This window comes from Podarcis gaigeae (assembly GCF_964106915.1).
Source record: "Podarcis gaigeae genome assembly, chromosome: 7".
Classification (NCBI taxonomy): Eukaryota; Metazoa; Chordata; class Lepidosauria; order Squamata; family Lacertidae; genus Podarcis; species Podarcis gaigeae.
The window spans coordinates 17649241-17671362 of record NC_139683.1 but is presented as its reverse complement, the minus strand read 5'-3'; the positions used below and the strand labels follow the sequence as shown (position 1 = coordinate 17671362).

At 41.4% G+C, this 22122-nt stretch overlaps 1 protein-coding gene across 13 annotated transcripts in view; it reads right to left on the bottom strand.

The window, feature by feature from the left end:
- TRPS1 (transcriptional repressor GATA binding 1) overlaps window positions 1-22122 on the bottom strand; it is a 233038-nt gene that overhangs the window by 147946 nt on the left and 62970 nt on the right. For 6 of the 13 annotated variants that reach the window (XM_083748997.1, XM_083748992.1, XM_083748993.1 and 3 more), the window contains exons 2-3: window positions 21874-22047; window positions 19306-20234 (exon numbers count right to left, since the gene is read on the bottom strand). In XM_083748997.1, the coding sequence (XP_083605123.1) occupies window positions 19306-20234; window positions 21874-21910 (966 nt within the window). In that variant the 5' untranslated portion in view covers window positions 21911-22047. Of the gene's footprint in view, window positions 1-19305; window positions 20264-21873; window positions 22048-22122 lie in introns of all 13 variants that reach the window. The other 7 variants (XM_083748991.1, XM_083749003.1, XM_083748996.1 and 4 more) reach the window with 3 other exon arrangements.

The window sequence follows — 22122 nt, the reverse complement described above, 5'->3', positions numbered from 1 at the left end:
AAGAATATAAGAAACTTAGCAGCATAATATCATAAAAGAGCCTGCTGGTTCAGTGTCCATCTGGGCCAGCATCCTGCTCTTGCACTAGCCAACTAAATGCCCATGGGAAGACTGAAAACAGGACCTGCAGGACCCCTTGTGAGTCCCATCAACTGGCATTAAGGCATACTTCCTGTGACAGCAGAGGCTTGTCCCCCCATGAATTTGTCTATTACTCATTCAAAGCCATCCAAGTTGGCGGCCATCACTGCTTCTTGCAGGAATGAATTCCAGAGCTTATCTATGCAGTGCAAGGTGACCAGGAAACAAAGCATGAGAAGTAGATGTGTGAAGAGACGTCACTCCTAGTGTCTCATGGACTGGATTTACCAGGAAGCACCGAGAAGCAGAGCATGGATGAAAGCACAGGAGATTGAAGGCAATCAGCAAGGCGCATCGCCAAGATGGTTACATGAGGAGTAGCCAGCTGCACTAGGAGCTTTATTAACCCCCAAAGCAATGGAAATAAAATATTTCACCAAAACACCAACCCAGTTATCTCAACACTAGCCTTTAGTTTCCTTTTGTGCCTCGCCATAAAGTGTGGCCAGCATCAAACTGCACTCTTGTCAACTAGGTTCGGTCCTTTTGCTAGACTACACTGTGCTGAAGGGTAGGCCTGAAAAGCGCTGTTTTGAAAGGGCATAAAAAGTATGTTTTGCTCATTGGCTGCTGAATTGATGTCTACATTTACCCTTAGATATACACATGTCACAAAGGTGAGGTTGCTCAAGTCAAATCCCTAGTAAGAGAGATTCTGGCAGAAGCTATCTCCAGCCCACTGCAAGTTAAGGGAAAGAAGCTAATTTTAGTCTACAGAGAATGCTACACAAGGTGTGTTCAAGGACTAGGTTTTCTTAATGTAGAGTTCCCCCAAGAAAGTCACAATACAGCAAAAGCACAGAAGGAAAGGACAAAGAACTTTTCCGATGTCCAGAAATCATGACATCTCTAAGAACGCATTGCTTCATAAAGCCTCAAGTGTTCTTATGATCTGATGATCACGTATCATGGAAGGAAAGGAACACGGCTTCTTCAGGCTTCTGTTAATAAACTCTTACACTTTCGTACCAAATTGTCCGGCCCTTCCCATGAGTCTGCCACAGCTGCCTTGGGACACTGGAACAGTTCTTGACATCTAAATTGCAATCCTCCAATGTCTATTAATCAGAAAATCCTATTCTCATCAATGGGAAAATACTCACAGTAGGATTATAGCCTGTTTAGAAAGCCAAAGGGGAGGAAGAAAGTGTGAATGGAAAGTGAGAAGGAGAAGCTGGCTTCATAACTACAATGTCATCATTGCTTTACTTCTTGTGCTGAGGCTGTGAAAATGTGCATGCTATCCATATTTCAGAAATTAATCCTTCAGAAACACTCTATACACACTGGAATCCACCCACCAGCCTACTCCAGTTTTCTCCTTAATAACTACACTCATAACGGGAGGCTGGGATTCAGCAATGTACCTCTTTGGATTTTGATCCCTTACCGAAAGACTATAAATTTTCAGCAAACACTCTGTAATGGAAGAACAGATTTTAATTTCCCCAACTGCAAAGTAAATTACTACTTTTCTGGGTGATTCTCTCATACTACATTAGGCAAATAAAGATATGCTCCCCCACCCCTTTGACAGCTGTGCCACAAAGGAGCCACGTGATCCCTGTTCATTACAGAACTGCACCATACGGAAAGATTCAGATGCATGAAGAGCATGCAATGTAAACATTTTAAAATGCATATAATATAAACGCCTTTTAGCTATTTAGCTGGAGAAAAGACGGCACTTCTTCTTATGCTGCAGAGCTAAGCAGAGCTCGTGTGGTGAGTCAATAAATTGCTAAATGGCATTGCAAAAAAATGAGTTGATTTTGGCCCTCTCTATTTAAGTAAACACGATTTCAAAAAGACTGGTTAAGACTCTTTTTTTCCATTGTGAAGTTAATAAAGGCATCCTAAATAATGGCTAGAAACAATCACTGGGAATGGAATAAACCAGGTGCCAGGGAGCCTGGACTCTTAAAAATAGGAAGCTGGCGCCGAGGGATTTAAATAATTCCGGGTGACTAAATATTTGGTGGCTGGCTCCTTGAAATTTATATTATTTATTCACCCTTTGCTACTGCTCAATCCAAAGTAAGGTGCCACTAGGAAACCTGGAAACACTAATAGGATGTGAGAGCAGTAAGTAGTTTATGCCGATACACTCATGCCATACCAAAATCCTTCAGGTCCTGGATAACACAGAGTCTATGCCATGCCAGTGAGCACCACAAAGTCTTCAGATCTGCATTATGCACTTACTCTTGGGAACCTGTTACTGAGGGAGGTTGCATTTGGTTGCTCCTATTTGGTGAATGCTTTCCCACCAACCAACCAGTCAACAGGTTTGCCTGGCTACTCCAGATATTTGGAGAAGTTAAAAGTGAGATTTTCCAAGAGCCAGCAAAAACTTTGAGCTGGCACTGATGTTAGTCCTACTGAAATTGCCTTTGACAAAATAAGATTCTAATCTATTTTGTCCCCTATACCAAAGGATTCAGGTGAATGATAATGTAGCCACTATCTCACTGTACACTTTTCATAACCCTGTGAGATGGCCGCACCTAGAGAGGGTGACTTTCCTTTATTATGTGCCATTTACTTATTAACATTCACATGCCACTCTATAAACCAGACATCTCAGCTCAAGTTTCCAACCAAAATGCTCCCTTTTCGAAATTTAGAGGAAAGAGCATTTTCACTGATTTCCAAGTTAGTACAAACGTTTGTTGTGCTGCTCTACATTTAGATAAGTGCTGCCTTTTCCTGCAAACACCACCCTGAGAAACATTTGATCTGCCTAAAGACACATTTACAAGAGAAAAAGAAACAGATCAGAAATGCTGTGGCTCTGTGCCATTCAAGAAACCCTGGAAATTAGCTTTGAAGGCTTCTAGAACACTGCTTTAAAATACAGTGGTCCCTCGAGTTACAAATGCTTCAGGTTACAAATTCCGCTAACCTGGAAGAGTTACTTTGAGTTGAGAACTTTGCCCCAGGATGAGAATGGAAATCGTGTGCCGAAGGCACAGTGGCAGCAAGAGGCCCCATTAGCGAAAGCACGCCTCTAGTTAAGAACAGACCTCCGGAACGAATTAAGTTCATAACTAGAGGTACCACTGTAACTCTCAGGATTTTTGAAGAGGAGGGGCTGGGAACAGCAAATCTTGGTAGCTAAACTACCTTAAAACTAGCTTAAAGTTAGTAGTGCAAATCTTCCCTAACTTACAGTAGCAGCTGCTGGCATTCTAGGCTAGTGATCGGGAAACAAAACAAGTACAGTACTGAGTTGCCAGTCAAGCAGGTATGAATTATCTGAGCTGCATAAAAAGGTAAACTGGACCATTAGGTCCAGTTGTGGCTGACTCTGGGGTTGCGGCGCTCATCTCGCTTTATTGGCTGAGGGAGCTTACGTACAGCTTCTGGGTCATGTGGCCAGCATGACTAAGCCGCTTCTGGCGAACCAGAGCAGTGCACTGAAACGCTGTTTACCTTCCCGCCAGAGCGGTACCTATTTATCTACTTGAATTGTGACATGCTTTCGAACTGCTAGGTTGGCAGGAGCAGGGACCAAGCAACGGGAGCTCACCCCGTCGCGGGGATTCGAATCGCCAACCTTCAGATCAGCAAGTCCTAGGCTCTGTGGTTTAACCCACAGCACCACCCGCGTCCCATGAGTTGCATAGTTCTACTTCAATAACTAGTTTCTCAAAATGAAGTGCTAGGCCATAGTCTTAGGATTTATAGCCAAGTGGAACCCTTTTAGTCCCCTTATGCCAGCAGAACTGCCAGGAGAACTGGCGGTGCCATATTGTAACAGAGATGAAGGCAGAAAAGTCCTTCTTCTTGAAAGTGGCACACAGAGTAAGACGCTTGAGCCTCATTGCCAAAGGCGCTGGGCTCAGGCATCCCCAACCTTCGGCCCTCCAGGTGTTTTGGACTACAGTTCCCATCATCCCTGACCACTGGTACTATTAGCTAGGGATCATGGGAGTTGTAGTCCCAAAACAGCTGGAGAGCCAAGTTTGGGAAACCCTGCTCTGGCTCAATATCCAAAATCACCAAGCCCTAGAAGGTGAACAACTGAATTCTTATACTCGGTAGGATTTCATTCTCTTCTTTCTTCACTGCAAATTTAGTTCACTGTAATGATAGTTGATCAACAAGAATCACTGAGTTAGTGGGCAATTTGCAGCTGCGTCCACAAGCTGCAATTACCAACTATGGTGTGGTCAAAACGGCAATAAACAAAGCAAATGACAATGAAAAAACTATGGAGTATTCCACAGAGCTATAGGACCCTGAAATAAGGTGGCCTCTGTTATACGCTCTGAAGACTTCTTCAAAACAAAGAATTTTCAGTCTTAGGGCGATGCCACACATTCAAAAAATTGTCTGTATGTATCTGGATATAATTTTTGACCTTAATTTCATTGTCAATAACCCTGTAAAGAACAAAAATGAAACAATGTGTGATTTGCTTTTGGGTTTTTTTTAGATTGTACCTGAGGCTGTTACTGTGTTTCAATATAAAGGGTGCGATTTTTCTGTTTGCTTTGGTTTTTTGTTTTCATTTGCCTACATCAAAATTTGCTTTGAAAGTGAATGAATGAATTTATTATTATGGTCACAGACCTGTTCCAGCCCACATACGATATCAAGGAAGTCATAAAACACGATAGGGATACATTTGAATTTGTAATTAGGTATAACAGGGACAATACAGTGGTACCTCAGGTTAAGTACTTAATTCGTTCCGGAGGCCTGTTCTTAACCTGAAACTGTTCTTAACCTGAAGCACCACTTTAGCTAATGCGGCCTCCCGCTGCCGCCGTGCCGCCAGAGCACGATTTCTGTTCTCATCCTGAAGCAAACTTCTTAACCTGAAGCACTATTTCTGGGTTAGCGGAGTCTGTAACCTGAAGCGTATGTATCCTGAAGCGTATGTAACCTGAGGTACCACTGTACAGATATAGCAACAATTAAAAAATATATAAATTAAAACATAGTCACTAAAATATAACCTGAAATTATCATTTAAGGAAGGCCTTAATCATTATGATAGCACAGCTTGCTTTGAAAGTGTATCATCACTTATAGTCCCACAAGACATTAGTGGCAATCATGGGTACCCTTGCAGGGGTTTGGCTCATTATGCTTCCCATCCATCTTCACTTCTGATCAGTAAGTCTTGATTGTAACTCAGAGGGCACATTGATTGGAGCAACATCTTATCTTTACCTCTTAATATCCTTCCAATCCTCAACATACAATAAGTAAATCTTCCATTGCCCCCACCTTCAGGTATTAGCTAAGGTAGGAATGGGGAACCTGTGCCCCTCAAGTGATGGCACGGCCAATGGTCAGGATTGATGGGAGTTGTATTCCAACAACATCTGAAGGATCTCAGGTGCCTCGTTCTTGAGCTAAAGGTAGATCCTCATCACTATTTTTGACTTTTGATTGCCAGTGTGTTCAGGCTCTACTTAGAATCAGGACTGTGGAAATAATGCAACATGCATTGTGAACAAAAGGCAATGTAAACCCAGTTATTCCTGATGAAACTTTCACTTTACTCCATTCCACTTAAAGACCATGGCAAGAGGATAATTCCACAAAGAATAGTGAAATTGCAAGAGTCAAGACCTAACACTTCTAGAGACTCAGGACCCTGTAGTGGCTGAAAAAGCTTCCTCAATGTACAGCATCATATCTGAATGGCTATGACTGCTTCCCATCACTACATCTGGGGGGAAACTTGTATTGTGAAAAGCAAAGGACAAGAAACTTGTGCATCTAGTTGTGATTGACTAGACACATTTCTATTGTCCGTCAAAGCATGCACTTGCATTGTTTTTGTATTTTCATTAGAGTCTGACAAATATGTCAGCTGTCAAAAAAAACCCCAAGTCATTCCCAAGTGACAATAATGACCATCTTTCCTTGAGGCAAGAGTAATGCATGTGAAAAGCCTAGCTGTTATGGGACACCTGATTTCTTTCTATCATTATCATCTATCATTTATTTTCTCTCACAAAAAGCTGCAAATAGCACAATTTTTGGAGCTAAGCTGAAACTACCAGGGGTACCAGTAGTGGCGAACAGGACTGTAAGCAGGTTAATATTATTTGCAAAACAAATTTGCATCATACCAAAATTGCCTGTTTCAATTGCCATAAAATTGAAACTGAAGCGTATCTGATGCAACTCTTAATATTTTCATAATGTTCTCAGAGTGGCCAATTCAGATACTTCATCAGCCCCCAGTAATGCCTGCCTACTAACATTCTGTCGGGACAACCCAATTAGATGGGCGGCATACAATAATAAATAAATTATTATTATTATTATTATTATTATTATTATTATTATTATTACTACTACTACTACTATGACAACAACATTATTGTCAGGATTAGAAAAACTTGTTTACAGTATGTCCTGTTCATGACTGTTACAACAAAATTAACTGAAAACCTAGATGAATTCTGGGGTACAATGGACTATGAGCAGTTAGTATTACATTTCATTGTTTCCATTTAAAAAGAATGTACCCATTCATGGAAGGTAGTAATCGTTATGCAAAAAAGCACTTTTTCATGCAGTATAAACTATACTTAAAAAAACAATCAAGTTAAAAAGAGAGAAAGAAACCAGCTTCAATGCAAAATGATTAGCAGAAGCACAAAAGTAGCATGAATGCCAAGATCCACTTGGGTTTATTCTGGTCAAATGCACATTTTCAACATTATCTGGAGCCATATGGCACAGATCAGTAAAAGGACAGTGTTCAAGTATATAGAAAACCTAGAGAGACAGACATATTTGACTCTATAAATTACTTGACTCTATTGCTAGTCCCAAGGACAAATCACTCACCAAATGCCCTCATATTCCCCAATATACTCTCCTTACTACCCATTTACTGGCTAAATAAAAAGGTAAAGGTACCCCTGATAGTTAGGTCCAGCCGTGGACGACTCTGCGGTGGCACACTCATCTCGCTCTATAGACCGAGGAAGCCGGCGTTTGTCCGCAGACAGCTTCCGGGTCATGTGGCCAGCATGACTAAGACGCTTCTAGCAAACCAGAGCAGTGCACGGAAACGCCGTTTACCTTCCCGCCAATAGATACCTATTTATCTACTTGCACTTTGACGTGCTTTTGAACTGCTAGGTTGGCAGGAGCAGGGACCGAGCAACAGGAGCTCACCCCGTTGCGGGGATTCGAACTGCCAACCTTCCGATCGTCAAGCCCTAGGCTCTGTGGTTTAGACCACTGCGCCAGCCCTAATTCCTGGAGATATAAAGTTACTAGCCAATTCATACCCTGCCATACATCTCTTGTATCTCACCACACTATCTAAAAATCACTTACTCCAATTTTTAGACCACTCTTAACTACCACAGAATGTACACAGTTAATTTTTTTAAAGAAACCTACAGTATTCTGTAAGTGGCAGAAATAGAAGTGTAGGAGGGGAAGGCCCATGGCTCTATCTATTGCACAGAACAGACTCAAACTTTACACTTTTGCATGTTCTCTGCCTTAGAAGTCTGAAGGCTAAATTGCACCAATACCAAGTGGGAGTGTGCATCCTTTAAAAAAAAAAATTGGCAGCCTTGACCTGTAGGAGATCAGCATATGACGCAATAAACCTCACCCAAGTCTCCCTTTCACTGCCATGAAGACACAGCCAAAGGTGGAGGTACAGTCAATTTAGGGGAAGGTTATATGCAGACATGTCTACAGAATGGGTTTGTTTTCAGCATGGCTCAAACATCTTAGGGTCCCATTCAAACTTTCTTTATAGCTTTGCAATAGGAACCACTGGAAACCCACATACTCAGGAGTTTCTAAATGCTATGGATGTACCATGCAGACACATTGCCAGCAGTCTCTATGTGAAAGCTGCAACTTCTGGTTCAGTCTAAATTCTAGGAGGGAACATTAGGTTGGCTACTGGATGGGCAATCTAACCATATTATGCCTGTGTTTTATTAGCTGCAATGGCTCCCAAATTTCCAGGCCCAATTTAAAGTGGTAGATTTAATCCTTAGAGCACTGAATGGCACGGAACCCAGAAGACTGTCTTCACCCTTATGTATCTATCCAAACCATAAGATTATTTTAGGAGGCCCTAGGTGCCTCCACCAAACAAATGAGGATGTTAATTGCCAGAAAGAGTCTTATTTTGAGCCTATTCTATTTCTTCCATATTTAAATCTCCCCACTTATTGTGAGATGCCCAGAGAACTCTATTATGAATTAAGAGGCATAAAAATGTCATAAAATAAATAAATAAATAAGGCCATATCAGAAACATGAAGGTCTCCAAGCACTGATTTGTCACATTGCTAAGATCAGTTTGACTTTTTATGTGCAACAGACGTCCTCCAGGACAGGTGGGCAGAGCTCAAGAAGTAAAAGACCTTCCTCCCTAGATGAATTTCTCTCTCTTGTAGGGAAGGTCTTTTAGAGTATAGACCTGTAGTGCATGTGAATGTCGGAAATCTTCAGGGGCGTGAAGATACTGTTTAATGCACACACAGAGAAAATAATTGGAGTGGTTCCTAGGATTGCAATGAATGCCTGGCTTTCTGGAAGAAAACAGGTTATGAATCACTCTGAGTTGGACAAACTGATGGAGATTTCCATTTTTAAAAATTCTTTCCATCAGCTAAGAATTAATCCAACTAAATGAAGTTGCAAAATCAAATGGCAGCAAACCTTCCAATTACTTAGGTCACAATTTTCAACCTTTAATCAGGAAGTGAAAGGCTTGAGATCCTTTACCAATCCCCTGAGCCACCCAGTCTCCCGCCTGCCTATTACATTTAATCTTCTAATCCTGAAAGTGTCCCCCCCCCGCCACACACAACACTCTTGCTTATCCGCTCACTTTGTGCAATACAGCATTCAGAATGGCATTAACTATCCCACAATTAACAAAGTTCACCATGTTATGCAGGTCAGAACAGATGCTAAGATTTATAGCAAGATTTGTAGCACCACCCTGTAGCACCGCCTTCAGCTTTGATAACAGAGAGTGCTTTTGTGTTATAGATGTCTTCTGTGAATGGAACAGAGTTCACATACACAGCAGTAGGTTCTCCCAATTTCACTTCCATCTGAAGTTCCTGTGTCCCTCTAAACATGTTCCTGGGTCTTGGGATATGGGGCAGTGGGCTGCAGATAAAAGAGAACTGGTGGCCACACTGTTCTTAGGATTTCAAGCCACAGTCTGAATATAACATGTCAATATGATGAAGGTCTCTGAAATATTTTACTTCTTACAGAAGATTGGGAAGACCTTCACCATATCTTATGAGAATTATTGTGAAGTATAACCTCTTCAAACCCATCAGGATTTCCTAATTTGAGATGTTCCTGGGTTTGCAATTCCTGCACAATGGGAGAATCAGACCAAACTTGCTCACAACAATCTACGTGACTGATAGAGACCAGCACAGTCAACCTGTGGACAATCATTTCAAATGCCTCCAGTGATCATGGCTTCAAACTAACAGCATTGAAAGTACTGAAAAAGACTCTGAACATGTATTATAAGTAAAAACATGAATTAGGATAATAGTCAGCACAACGCTCAAGTTCACTTAACCTTGCCATGAGAACATGAAGAGTCCTGTTGGATCAGAGCAAGGGTCCATTTAGTAAAGCATCATGATGATTACAGCAGTCAAGCCAGTTGCCTCTGGAGAATGCCCAAGTAGGCAATAAAGCAATACCTGCCCCAATTTCTTCTCCTTGCAACTTGTTTTCATTTGCACATTATTGGAAGTTCCAGTTAGCTGTTGTGGATAACAGTAGTTGATGGGCCTAGCCTTCATTAATTTGTCTAATCCCCTTTTAATGACAGCCAAACTAGTGGCATGTTCTGGTAGTGCACGTTCCGGCAGCAAATTCCATCAATTGGGGTTGGGTATCTTGGGTCCTCCAGATGTTGCTGGACTATAGCTTCCATTATCCCTGACCACTAGTCTTGCTGGCTGGACCTGATAAAGAGTTGGGAGTCCAATAACCCCTGGAAGCCATCACATTTGGTATTCCTGCTTTAGCCTTTAAGGAAAGGCAGGTGCCTGAACTATTTGATCATTCTGGTTACTCTTTGAGGCACTTTTTCCAATTCTACTGTCTACCTTTTTAAACCAAGGTGACAGGAACTGTACAAAGGACTCTGAATGCAGCCACACCATTATCAAGTCTTCAATGACTATATGGAGATGAATTCTGCCTCTGCCTCTCTCTTTTGTGCAAGTTTATTTACGAATACTTCTAGATGACAGCAGTGCTTTGAATATGGAATCAAAACAGAATCTATATCAGATTAGCTACCCCAGAATAATGGGGTGTTGTTAATATAGATAAATCAGAGTGCATGTACAAGTTGTTACCATCCACTGAAACATTACAGAGAAAGGGGGAACTAGTGAAACTCTTACTCTGCTCTCAGCCCCTCCAATTAGGTTCATGCATATTAAACCCTCCAATTAGGTTCATGCTTATTCCACCCTGATGTAAACATCTTTCCAGGGTTGGTCTGTTAAAACTTTCAAACAAAGACCCCAATCCTACAATTATTTCATGTGAACGAATTCCTGCATCCACGCCAAGTGCCATATACCCTGCAGGTCCACCGCTATGAAAACTCAAAGCAGGATGGTGGCCAAAAGGAATTTGTTCCATTCTAAACAATGTTAAGTATTTTTACTCAATGTTAATCTTTGAAATGAAAAGGGAGAGAAGAAGAAGGGGAGAGGGGGAGAAGGATCGATCTTGGCTGTTCCTTGGAAACTGGATCTGTATAAATCAGTACCCGGAGGCTGCCAAGCTTCTTACGACTGATGCTGCAGACCATGACAGGGAAACAAATCAAGAGGCTAATGAGTTTCAGAAATAAGTTTGCATCCAGCTTGCAAATGAGATTCATATTTCGACAAATGTGACAACGTATTTTAGTTCCTATGGAAGTGAGTCAAGAAAATACAGCACCCGAATGCAGATAATGGCTGGGAGGCTATATACCTGAAATCAGTATGTAAATCCTTAATTAGCTGATAAATTAATAGGCAAGTCCTAATTAACAGATCAAAACAAAAAAGAAGTCTTGGCAACACCACAAGGAAACAATTTTGCATATAGTCTCTACTTGAAGTGCATGGTCATTAAATTTGAAAATGACCATCAAATTCATAAATAGAGGCTTACAATCTAGAGTTGATGCTCGGTCTCCACCCCAATCATTCTGCCTGGATACTGAGGTCCAGCACTGAGGGCCTTCTGACAGTTCCCTCGCTGTGAGAAGCCAAGTTACAGGGAACCAGGCAGAGGGCGTTCTCGGTGGTGGCACCCACCCTGTGGAACGCCCTCCCATCAGATGTCAAGGAAATAAACAACCATCTGACATTTAGAAGACATCTGAAGGCAGTCCTGTTTAGGGATGCTATTAATGTTTAATAGATTATTGTATTTTAATAATTTGTTGGAAGCTGCCCAGAGTGGCTGGGGAAACCCAGCCAGATTGGCAAGGTATAAATAATAAATTATTATTATACAGTATTATTACTTTTAGCAATCCTTTTTTTCCACCCCAAACATGTGAAATGCAACTACATCCGAAATGCAATGTGCAATCCACTTTGAGGTTTGGCTGCCATCATGCATGAAAGCAACAAGTACACACCATTGGAAGGTATATGGATTGTGGTCCAAGTTTACAGAACAATATAGAAATTGAAGATGATAGATACCATTACTGAAAGTTTAGTCCAGATGTTAATTGTTCCTTTTTTCATAAACTAATGAAGAAAATCATTCAACCTTCAAGGGAACATTTTCCAGGATAGTTTGAAGGAACCCCTGTGCACTGCAGATAGTTCTGGGTAAATTCTAGAGTACATAAATCTCCATCAAATCTCCATGTCCCATCCATGGCTGAGACACAATCGGTCAGGACAAAAGACCACCTTCTCAGTGGCTACACTCAGATTGTGGAATTAACTTAGTTCATGAGCTCCACTGCACATCATCCTTCACAGTTTGTCACTGACTGGTCTAAACCTCCCTGTTCTGGAAAGTATTTGTCTCACTGGGAATATGATTTTTACATGGTAGACCTTCATTGTAGAATGTTTTTCTCTGTTTTAATGCAGTTTTTTAAATACTGTATATATAATCAACATTTATATACCAAGTGTCCACAGAATGGTTTCACTGTAGTCAGTAAAAACATTTCATTAAAATAATAAAGCATTTAAACAGTACAGCAAATAAAATATCACAAAATCAACACAACCATACAATCATTTCAGTACTACAACATAATACTATCCCATGATTCAGAGCAGATTTAAGCCCAGACTGCCATAACCCCAGGAGAACATATAAATCTTGATTAGCCAATTGGTTCATTATGGATCATGTAGCCCTGTGGAATTCATTTCCTCCTAAGAAGGAGATGCATCACTTCCTCTTTCAAAGTAGTGGAGACCACACCCCTCCCCGCAATGAGACATTAACTACCCAATAGACCCACTCTGCCAAATCCCTCCAGCTACCTGTAAGCAGCCATGAAGGGCAAGGGTCAAGTAGTTGGTCATTCTCATCCAAGCCTCTTGTCCACATCTGCAGGCTACATTAACTGAAACTGATCCTTCCAATAAGGGTCAGTCAGTTCTTTGGACCTCCTCTGAAATTATAACCACTAGTGCCACTAGTGCCACCACTAGTGCCACCAAGGCTGAAGTGGAGGCAAGCAATTGTATCTTCATAAAGGTAAGGGACCCCTGACCATTAGGTCCAATCGTGACCAACTCTGGGGTTGCGGCGCTCATCTCGCTTTATTGGCCGAGGGAGCCAGCGTACAGCTTCCGGGTCATGTGGCCAGCATGACTAAGCCGCTTCTGGTGAACCAGAGCAGCGCACGGAAGCTCTGTTTACCTTCCCGCCGGAGCAGTACCTATTTATCTACTTGCACTTTGACGTGCTTTCGAATTGTTAGGTTGGCAGGAGCAGGGACCACGCAATGGGAGCTCACCCCGTCGCGGGGATTTGAACCGCCGACCTTCTGATCCTAGGCTCTGTGGTTTAACCCACAGCGCCACCCGCTAAGCAAATATGTCCAAGCAGGTGACAGGTGGTTCAGATGTTACTATCTGTGACCAGAACACACTTGTCCTTTAAGCACTCTGAAAAGCACTGATAGGTGGCTGTTTGGATATGAAATTCACTGCCATGACCACCACGTGATAAGCATATGCTATAGTGCTTATATACTGACCTCACTATCAGATTAGTGTCACTTGTATTCTAGTTTCTGTTTGCTTCCTTACCCAAATGTGCACTCTAGACCTCAACCCTGGAGAGAGCACTTAGGGGCAGCCTTGTTGATGGCACCTCGCCCCCCCCCCTCCAAATCCTTATTCCTATTGTGTCCTGCCTTTTAGACTGCAAGCCTGGGGGCCTTTCCTGGCTAAAGAGCAGGATACGAATACATTAAATGAATAAGTATATCCATATATTACTAGACCTGCAGAAGCTTCTGTAGTGTGCTAGTTAAAGCGTGTGAGCTATGAGACAAATGTCCATCATTTAAATCTCACAACAACCAAAATTTAATTAGGTACCCTTATTTAATCCCATCTCTTCGATGTCAGCCTCCATCTACAATATGGCAGTAATGATATTGGCCAGGTTCTTGGAAAAAGTATTAAGATGAAGTAAGTGACACTTGAAATGCAACGTATAAATTAGAAGCATTAAATATACTAGTAATTAAGTTCTACCATTCGTTAAGCATGCTCAAGATTGAAGCTTTAGTTATTCCTCCCCCAAGACTGGGAGTTACTGAATCGCAATCCATTTCAAATGAAACAGCATTGGGGGGGGGGTGTGGAAACAACTTCCAGAATAGGCAAGGTCGCAAGACAAATGTGTGGGCACTGGAGGGAATTTCAGCAATCCTTTTACTGCATGTTTATAAAATCTGTTCAGTATTTACTGCGAAGCATGAAAATATTAATCAGTTATTTATCTTCTTACATGTTTGGCATCAACATCTGGTGTATGTACAAGTGGTGAAGTCTAACATTTGGAATGAGTGAATATTTAATGCTCTTTTCCCCCAAACTCATATATATATATATATATATATATATATGCTTTCGTAGATTTTCACGGGTACAGGAATGCAGGTTTTGGTGTCCTCGGGTGTCTTCCCGTGTAAAAGTTGGGGTGTCTAGGCGACGTTTCGACGAGGTCTCACTCGTCATCTTCAGGCTGGTGCTTTCGGCTTCTTGTTACTGGAACAGAGCGGGATCTCAATGTTTGAGTTCCTATAAATACTGTAGAGGGGGTGTGGTGTCTAGCCTCCAATGTTCTGGGCAGAGAGGAAGTTCCCAGGCTAGTGTGCCTTTTCTTCTTTTGTTCCTTAATTACTTGAGAGATACCTTGAGTGATTTCTTGAGTGATATCCTGAGTACCACTCAGGTGGGTCATTAGGTGTGGATTAGTTGCTAAAGTCTTTGTGTCTTGACGAAGCCAAGCCAAAGCACAACTAAGTGCAATACAGCCATCTTCTCAGGAAAACTCTTCACAAAGTTCAAGAGGTCAAGACACAAAGACTTTAGCAACTAATCCACACCTAATGACCCACCTGAGTGGTACTCAGGATATCACTCAAGAAATCACTCAAGGTATCTCTCAAGTAATTAAGGAACAAAAGAAGAAAAGGCACACTAGCCTGGGAACTTCCTCTCTGCCCAGAACATTGGAGGCTAGACACCACACCCCCTCTACAGTATTTATAGGAACTCAAACATTGAGATCCCGCTCTGTTCCAGTAACAAGAAGCCGAAAGCACCAGCCTGAAGATGACGAGTGAGACCTCGTCGAAACGTCGCCTAGACACCCCAACTTTTACACGGGAAGACACCCGAGGACACCAAAACCTGCATATATATATATATATATATATATATATATATATATATATACACACACACACACACAGAGAGAGAGAGAGAGAGAGAGAGAGAGAGAGAGATATGAATGAAAGAAGATTCCAGAGCCAACTGTTTCTATCAAATAATTACTAGCTTCATATAGGAGTGTCTGGTCTATTTTAGACTATATTTCTGGTTGGAGGAAAGAACTGATCTTAACTAGATTATCTGTGTGCTGTTTCCTACCCCTTTTTTGTCTTCCTTACAGCATTTTGTTGCCAAGCCTTATTAAACGAGTACGGTCTTCATTGATCTGTTTTATTTCTAGTTCTATTTGTTCAATCTGAGATATCACGCACATCTGGTTTATTTCAGAAAATGCCGCCCAGAAAAAGCATCCAGTCCAATCTAATCAAGAACAAACTTGCCCATAAATAACAAAGAACCTAACAATATCACTGTTAGGAAGATGTAAGAGAATGCTAAAAAATAAAAAAAATCCAATTCCTGTATATTGACTATCACAATCTTTTTGAAAGCCTGAATCAGTTAGTTAAATAGTATGTTCTAAAGAAACACAAAATCAGTTTCTGGATTGCCCACATCTCCCAGTTAATGTTCACACCATTATGCTTGCTCGGAGGTTAATGTTTCTGTGCCCCTTAATCATACGTTCCTACCATCCTTACTGCTGGATCCATCATTAAATATTGGCATTCCCAGGAACTATCACTGTAATTAAAAACTGCTGTGTCTTGTTTAACACATCATGCCAATATTATTTACAAGCCATAGGTTTAGCTTATTATTTGTTTTGCACGTTACTTGCAAGAGTACTAGCAGTTTTTGCAACCCAGCATATATTCCAGACAGTCATTTCATAAGAAACCTTTACAGGATAAATTCTTGTGAAAGGGTTCACAGAATCTCCCTACAGCCCTGTCATCAGGTGCTGAAATAAACCAAATGTGTGTCACACTGCAGTTTTAACAAGCTACAAACAGAGCCAGCCTTTTTCTACAGAAGTGAAACTGTCAAAAGACGCAATAGATTAATTCAACAGGCTTTATAGAATTAACCTGAAGTTTCCAGCAAGCAAAATTTCAAGTTTTCTATATTACTTGGATGTTTTTAGTGAAATGTCTGTGAAATATGTGACTTTAATTATATCACTATTGGTGAGGTTTCTCTTTAACCAAATTATGCCATTCAGACAGCAAACATCGAGACCCAAAAAAGTAAACTAAAGTAGTTAGGGGGATGTGACATGACTGAGTCTAACTGAGAAAAAATAGCACTCATAATTTATAATAAAACTATCTCTAGATGAAGTACCACATAGAAAATCATTTAATTTTGTCACTAACAAATTAGTAAATTTGTATTATTGTTTCCAACTGGCCTGATTGCACTTAATTGGACTGCTTCATTTGTGGTTAGCGATACATGCTCTCTTTTGTCCTGGTTACTGGAGAGGGAATGCCATTTAAACAAAAACAAAACAAACCCCTTTTTTAAAAGCATTAAAGGGTTCATGGTGGAAGAGCAGAAAGCCACACACTGTACCATGATGGCAAAATAATTAGAATAATATTTATTATTAGCCTACATAACAAGGTGGTTGTGAATGATAACAGAATTCTAAGGCAAAGCCAGCGCAATGAAAATTAAAAACCTCATTGTGACACGTGGAGACTCCAGCAAGGCACAGTGTTTGGAGATGAGAGGAATTCAGCTGGGAATTTAGGCAAATTAGTATAAAGTTGCAGAGTACATAACGTACGGAATTATGCACTCCCCACCTCCACCCATAACATACCCTGTAGAGTATGCAGAAGCAAAACTGAAAAGAATAGCCACAGTGCCTAAGAAAAAATACAGGCCTGCTTCTCCATGCATACTACTATGATGATGAAGTGTGCTAGGATTTATTATGGAATATTACTCTCATAATGCTCAGATGGCTTTCTGTTGTCCGGAAATGTAAGCCTTATAGGCCTGGCACCAGATCAGTTACACTCCTTGTCCTCAAGACTTAATGTTCCTTGCTCCATCAAAAATCAATAAGAAAAGCCATGGCTTCCAGCAACCAGCAGAGATCAGATTGTTCATTTAAAATAATCCAGATACTAATTTTCTGCTACATTATTTCAAGAGAGTTATTTCCCATAGGACTGTATTTTCCCCTAGATATGATCTACCAAACCTGCATGTTTCCCATTTTTAGAATCACATGGCACGAAGTGAGACTTACATGCCGAAACTGCTGAAGGCACATCCCATTCCCTTGTCAATAAAGCCATGGCACATTTGGCTGTCTGCCATTTAAGCATCCCTAAGCCTCCCCATACCCATCCTACCACACATTGCCAACAGATTATTACATCTGTGCAAGGAAGACAAGAGTTGGGCCAGCAACCATTAGGGTGCCACATAAGGGTACAATCATGACCCCATCAAGTCCATACCACAAAAGTCCCATTTGTACCAGGCAAGAGGTTGACCTGACAACTGATGCTATCCCACAAATCGTCCAGGGCCTGATCATAGTGCTAGTCCAGAAACATCTGGAAAGTCACATTTCCCCCATTCCATGGTTGGAAGAAGGGCTAAGGAGCCCTTTCATACCACCCTCTTGATTCCGGACTATATCCAATGCTAGTCCTACTCAGAATAGGCCCATTGAAGTTAATAGATATGGCTAACAAAGGTTCATTAATTTAAATAGATCTGCTCTGAGTAGAACTAGCATTGGATACAAACTTATGGCTTCTAGGCATAGGCAAACTCCGGCCCTCCAGATGTTTGGGACTGCAATTCCCATCAACCCTGACCACTGGTCCTGTTAGCTAGGGATGGTGGGAATTGTGGTCCCAAACATCTGGAGGGCCAGAGCTTGCCCATGCCTGTTCTAAGTTCTCCCCCCGCCCCGTAAAAAAAATCAAAATCAACTATCAGACGCAGAATGCAATGTAAGAAGCCCTGCATCATACTGCACAATAGATTGTGCATTGAGTGAGAGGCTGGACTAGATATTTTTCTATGACCCATCAAACCAAGCAGGATAGCTCAGCCAATAAGAGCATGAGACTCTTAATCTCATGGTCATGGGTTCCAGCCCTACATTGGGTAAAAAGGTTCCTGAATTGCAGGGGACTGGACTAGCTAAGCCCTTGTGATCCCTTCCAAACTCTGTGATTCTCTGCACTGCATCTGTTTACATAATTTATCTTGAGGAATTTGGATATTTTCATCACCAAATAATATGAGCAGCCCTATCCTTAAGGGAAGCATGATTTGAAGATTCCTTCAGTCATTACCCATTACACCCTACGAGCCCTGAATCCAGGAATAGTTAGTCATGACTGAGTCCCATTGAAACCAAATGAAAAGTCATCACTATCTGATCTGATCTGCTTCATTTGGGATTCAGTCCTGACTAACTTAAAATGTACTATCCCCGACTCAGTTAAGCAGAGAATTGAAAATGTAATGTGCTAATGCAGCAAGCAAGTTTTTGCAAACATGTGACCTGGCTTGAAACGTAACATTAAACCGCAGTATACCGTTATGGGGATGAGAATGCTAAGGCCTTAGGTTCGTAAGCTTCTTCTTCCAGCAAGCTTAAACAGCATTTTACAAATCAGATAAATAACTATTAGGAGTGCCCCAAAGAAGAATTTGTATGCTGGGCCTAATAAACCCTGTTCTGTGTACCTAGAGGTCTTTTCCCTTTAAATTCCTGTTTCATCCAATAAGGAGAAACTGTAGTTAATTTAGACTACAGTTTACTGAAACAAGCCCAAATCAAAATGCCTTTTTTATCAAAGCTGTTTACAAACTAACCACAGTTTAGCTCATTTTGGGAGTAACAACAAACTCTACTTACTTTATATCAGGGCCTAGGTGCTTCCAATCTCCTCCTCTGGTAAACACCAGAAAAGGTAAAGTGATTGGTCAAGCAGCTCACTTTTGTAAAGTAAAACTGTGGCACAGCATTATATCCAAACTTAACCATGGAGTCACTCACTGAGAGGCTTCTTGTTAGGTACACAGTGCTAAACCTAAGCCTGCTTCTGAATAATGTGTGAAATGAACGATGAATTCATGCAGACCAAATTTGAAAAGCAGTAACTTAAGTGGCATTGATGTGGGTGTAGCAGCTCACATGAGAGTCATTACGCAGGCTTAAAATGGTGTCCCCATGTTTTTCTTGTTAAGAAGCGCACAGGGAGGTATGGAAGTACGAGATACAAACCTGCACATCATAAGTCCCGTTTAGCAGGGCAGGCCTTTGGGAATTGATATCCTGCAGGACCCCTGACAGCACAGAACAATTGACTTTCTGGAAGTCTTTGGAGTGGCTGAACTGCACCATGTTGTGGAGAGCCAAAATTTTAGTGTCAAGCTCAGCATCCTGCCTGGTGCGGTTGTGCAGCCCGAGGTGGTACTTGCGGAAGTGTTTGATGAGATCTGTGGGGTCGTTCCCATAGTAACCATAGCCACAGATGTTGCATTTGAAGTCCTGAAGCTCTGGAGACAGAGGCGCCATATCAGGGTTCTCGTTTGCCAGCAAATCTGCTTTCAATTTGCTTGGCCTTGCGTCCCCATCTGAAGGCACTTGTGGGTTTTTTGAGGCCACCGAACCCGGGCTCGAACCCCGGCCCTCGGTTTGACCACTTTGCACATGCACTGTTTCGTCCGTAGATTTTGGTGATGTGCGATGCTCATCGCTTTTCTCCGACAGATCTCCTGGCGGGGTGCAGATCACATCTTGGGTGTCATCTGCATCTGATCTGAGAGGAGACTTCAAGGACTCTGAGATTCCCCCAACAGCTGGAGATGAGAAGCCCTGCATATTTCTGTCTGTCACCTCATCATGAGGGAAGGATGGAACATTTCCTCCCTTATTGTGGCTTTCATAATTAAAGCCAGCCTTTTCGCTTGTTGCGGAGCTTTTAAAGTCCTTTTTAGTGCTGGGAGATGACTCTGGGACATGCGTGCAAAACCCCTCCTTGTCAGTTTGCTCCGCAGCCTCACTCTGCTCAGCGTTCCCTTGCATCTGACCGGCAGAAAATTCTCGTTGCCTTTCAACAGTGTCACTTTCAGGACCCGGCGACTTGAGGGTCTCGGGTTCACCTTCACTAGCAACGTTTCTTAGAGGGGGGTTCTTTTTCCGGACCATATCTGAAAGCAGAAACAGAAAAACAATTAGACTGCTTAAACTACACAGTCAATTTATGCCACCCCTCACCCTTAAACATAAAGGTGCAGTTTCTGCCAGATACAAAATACCCACAAGCTTTTATAAAACACAGGATACTATCAGTGGCACACTTACTTGGGCACAGTTACAATGCTGGCACACTCATTTTGACTTAAATCTTACAGAAATAGCAACATGTAATTTTAAAAGTAATTTAAACAAATTTTAAAATATCACTGGTAATCTCCAGTTCTATGCATCAGTTAGCAGCTTGACATCTCTGTAAAAGAATCCCAGTAATGCCATGCTAAATTCTTTTTTTAAAAAATTCTTATTAGAATAAATAATTATTGATGTGTCATACTGAGATCAGTATTTAGCCTCATACATGCACTCACACACACCAGATTTTTTTTTTGGGGGGGGGGTTACCTCCTCGCTTCCTACTGCTGAACCCTATGCCACTCTTTGCTTTAAGATGAGAAAACCCCTTAATTGCAAAAACAGATATGGAACTTAAAAATATATATGAGCTACTATAGGCTATATGAGCTATGTTTTGAGATGAGTGTTGCTCACATAAGAGATCCTTTGCATCCAGAATTTCTTAAAACAAACAGTAAATTATGCACTCTTTCATATTTTGCATGGTCTGGGTCTAATCTCATAGTTATCAAGCAAACATAATGTTCCAATGAGAATCTTATCAGTAACTTCCATGCTATAATTTTACAGTACTTTTAAAATGTTATAACTTTACTGCCTAGAGCAGGGCTAGCCAACGTAGTGCTCTCTTCCAGATGTTGCTGGACTCCAGCTCCCATCACCCTCAACCAGCATGGCCATTGGTTATGGATGATGGGAACTGTAGTCTGACAATATCTGAAGGGCACCACGTTGGCCACCCAGGGTCCCAAAATGGGGGAAATGACTCAACCCCTACAAAGAAAGAGGTTTTTATGGTAAGCACAGTACCACCACGTTGTTCAGCAACTGGGTGGGCTGAATATCGCCTTGCTGAAGATACCTCCTGATCTATACTGAAGCTAGCCACACCCCTTGGGTACTATCATCCCAATGGGATTTGAGAAGAAGAGAGCTTAGGAAGAGCTGAAACAGATGGCTGGCCATGGGCTGGGTGAGGCAAAATACACAAAAGCTTTTTTGAAGTCCCCCCCCCCCAACCGGCTTTCTAAAATCTCGAAATAATTGCCAATATTTTCGTATGAGAAGAAGAATCTGTGATGCTAATATTAGGCGCATCACCCTTCCACCACCCCTTCCTAATATTTTTTTCTCCTAAAAACTGCAGTTTCATTGGACTGTATCTATGATACTCTACCCTTAAAGAAAGATATGCTTTTCCTCTGGCTTCTACACTATCAATATCATTTTTCAAGAAGACATATTATCTAAATAAAAGCCCATTTGCAGTACTTCTAAATGGAAGAAACTATCTACTGGCAAGTCATGTTAGACAGAGTGAGAATACAGAGAAAGCATATAAGCATTCTGCAATTATTATCTGTAAGACAAATAACAGATTGCACAATGCTTTATAGCGTGCCAAGAAGTTTTCCAGTTAACATTTCCACTTGGAAAAAAAAATAGATTACATACTTTTAAAATCATACCCAGCATTGACTTCATAAGGCATGTGGCTCTAGAATGCTTTTTTGTTTTTTTGCTTTTACAGTTATTAATTCTATTAGTCAGCTAGCAGGAGGGCTAACGCAACTGGCTTAGGAGGTACACGGAAGACACAGAAGACATTTTGAGAGCTGATCTGCACATCTGCAAAAGAAAAAAAAAGATTTCCTTCCTAAATTATGCATTCACGATCAGTTGGGGTTTTTCCTTACTTAAAAA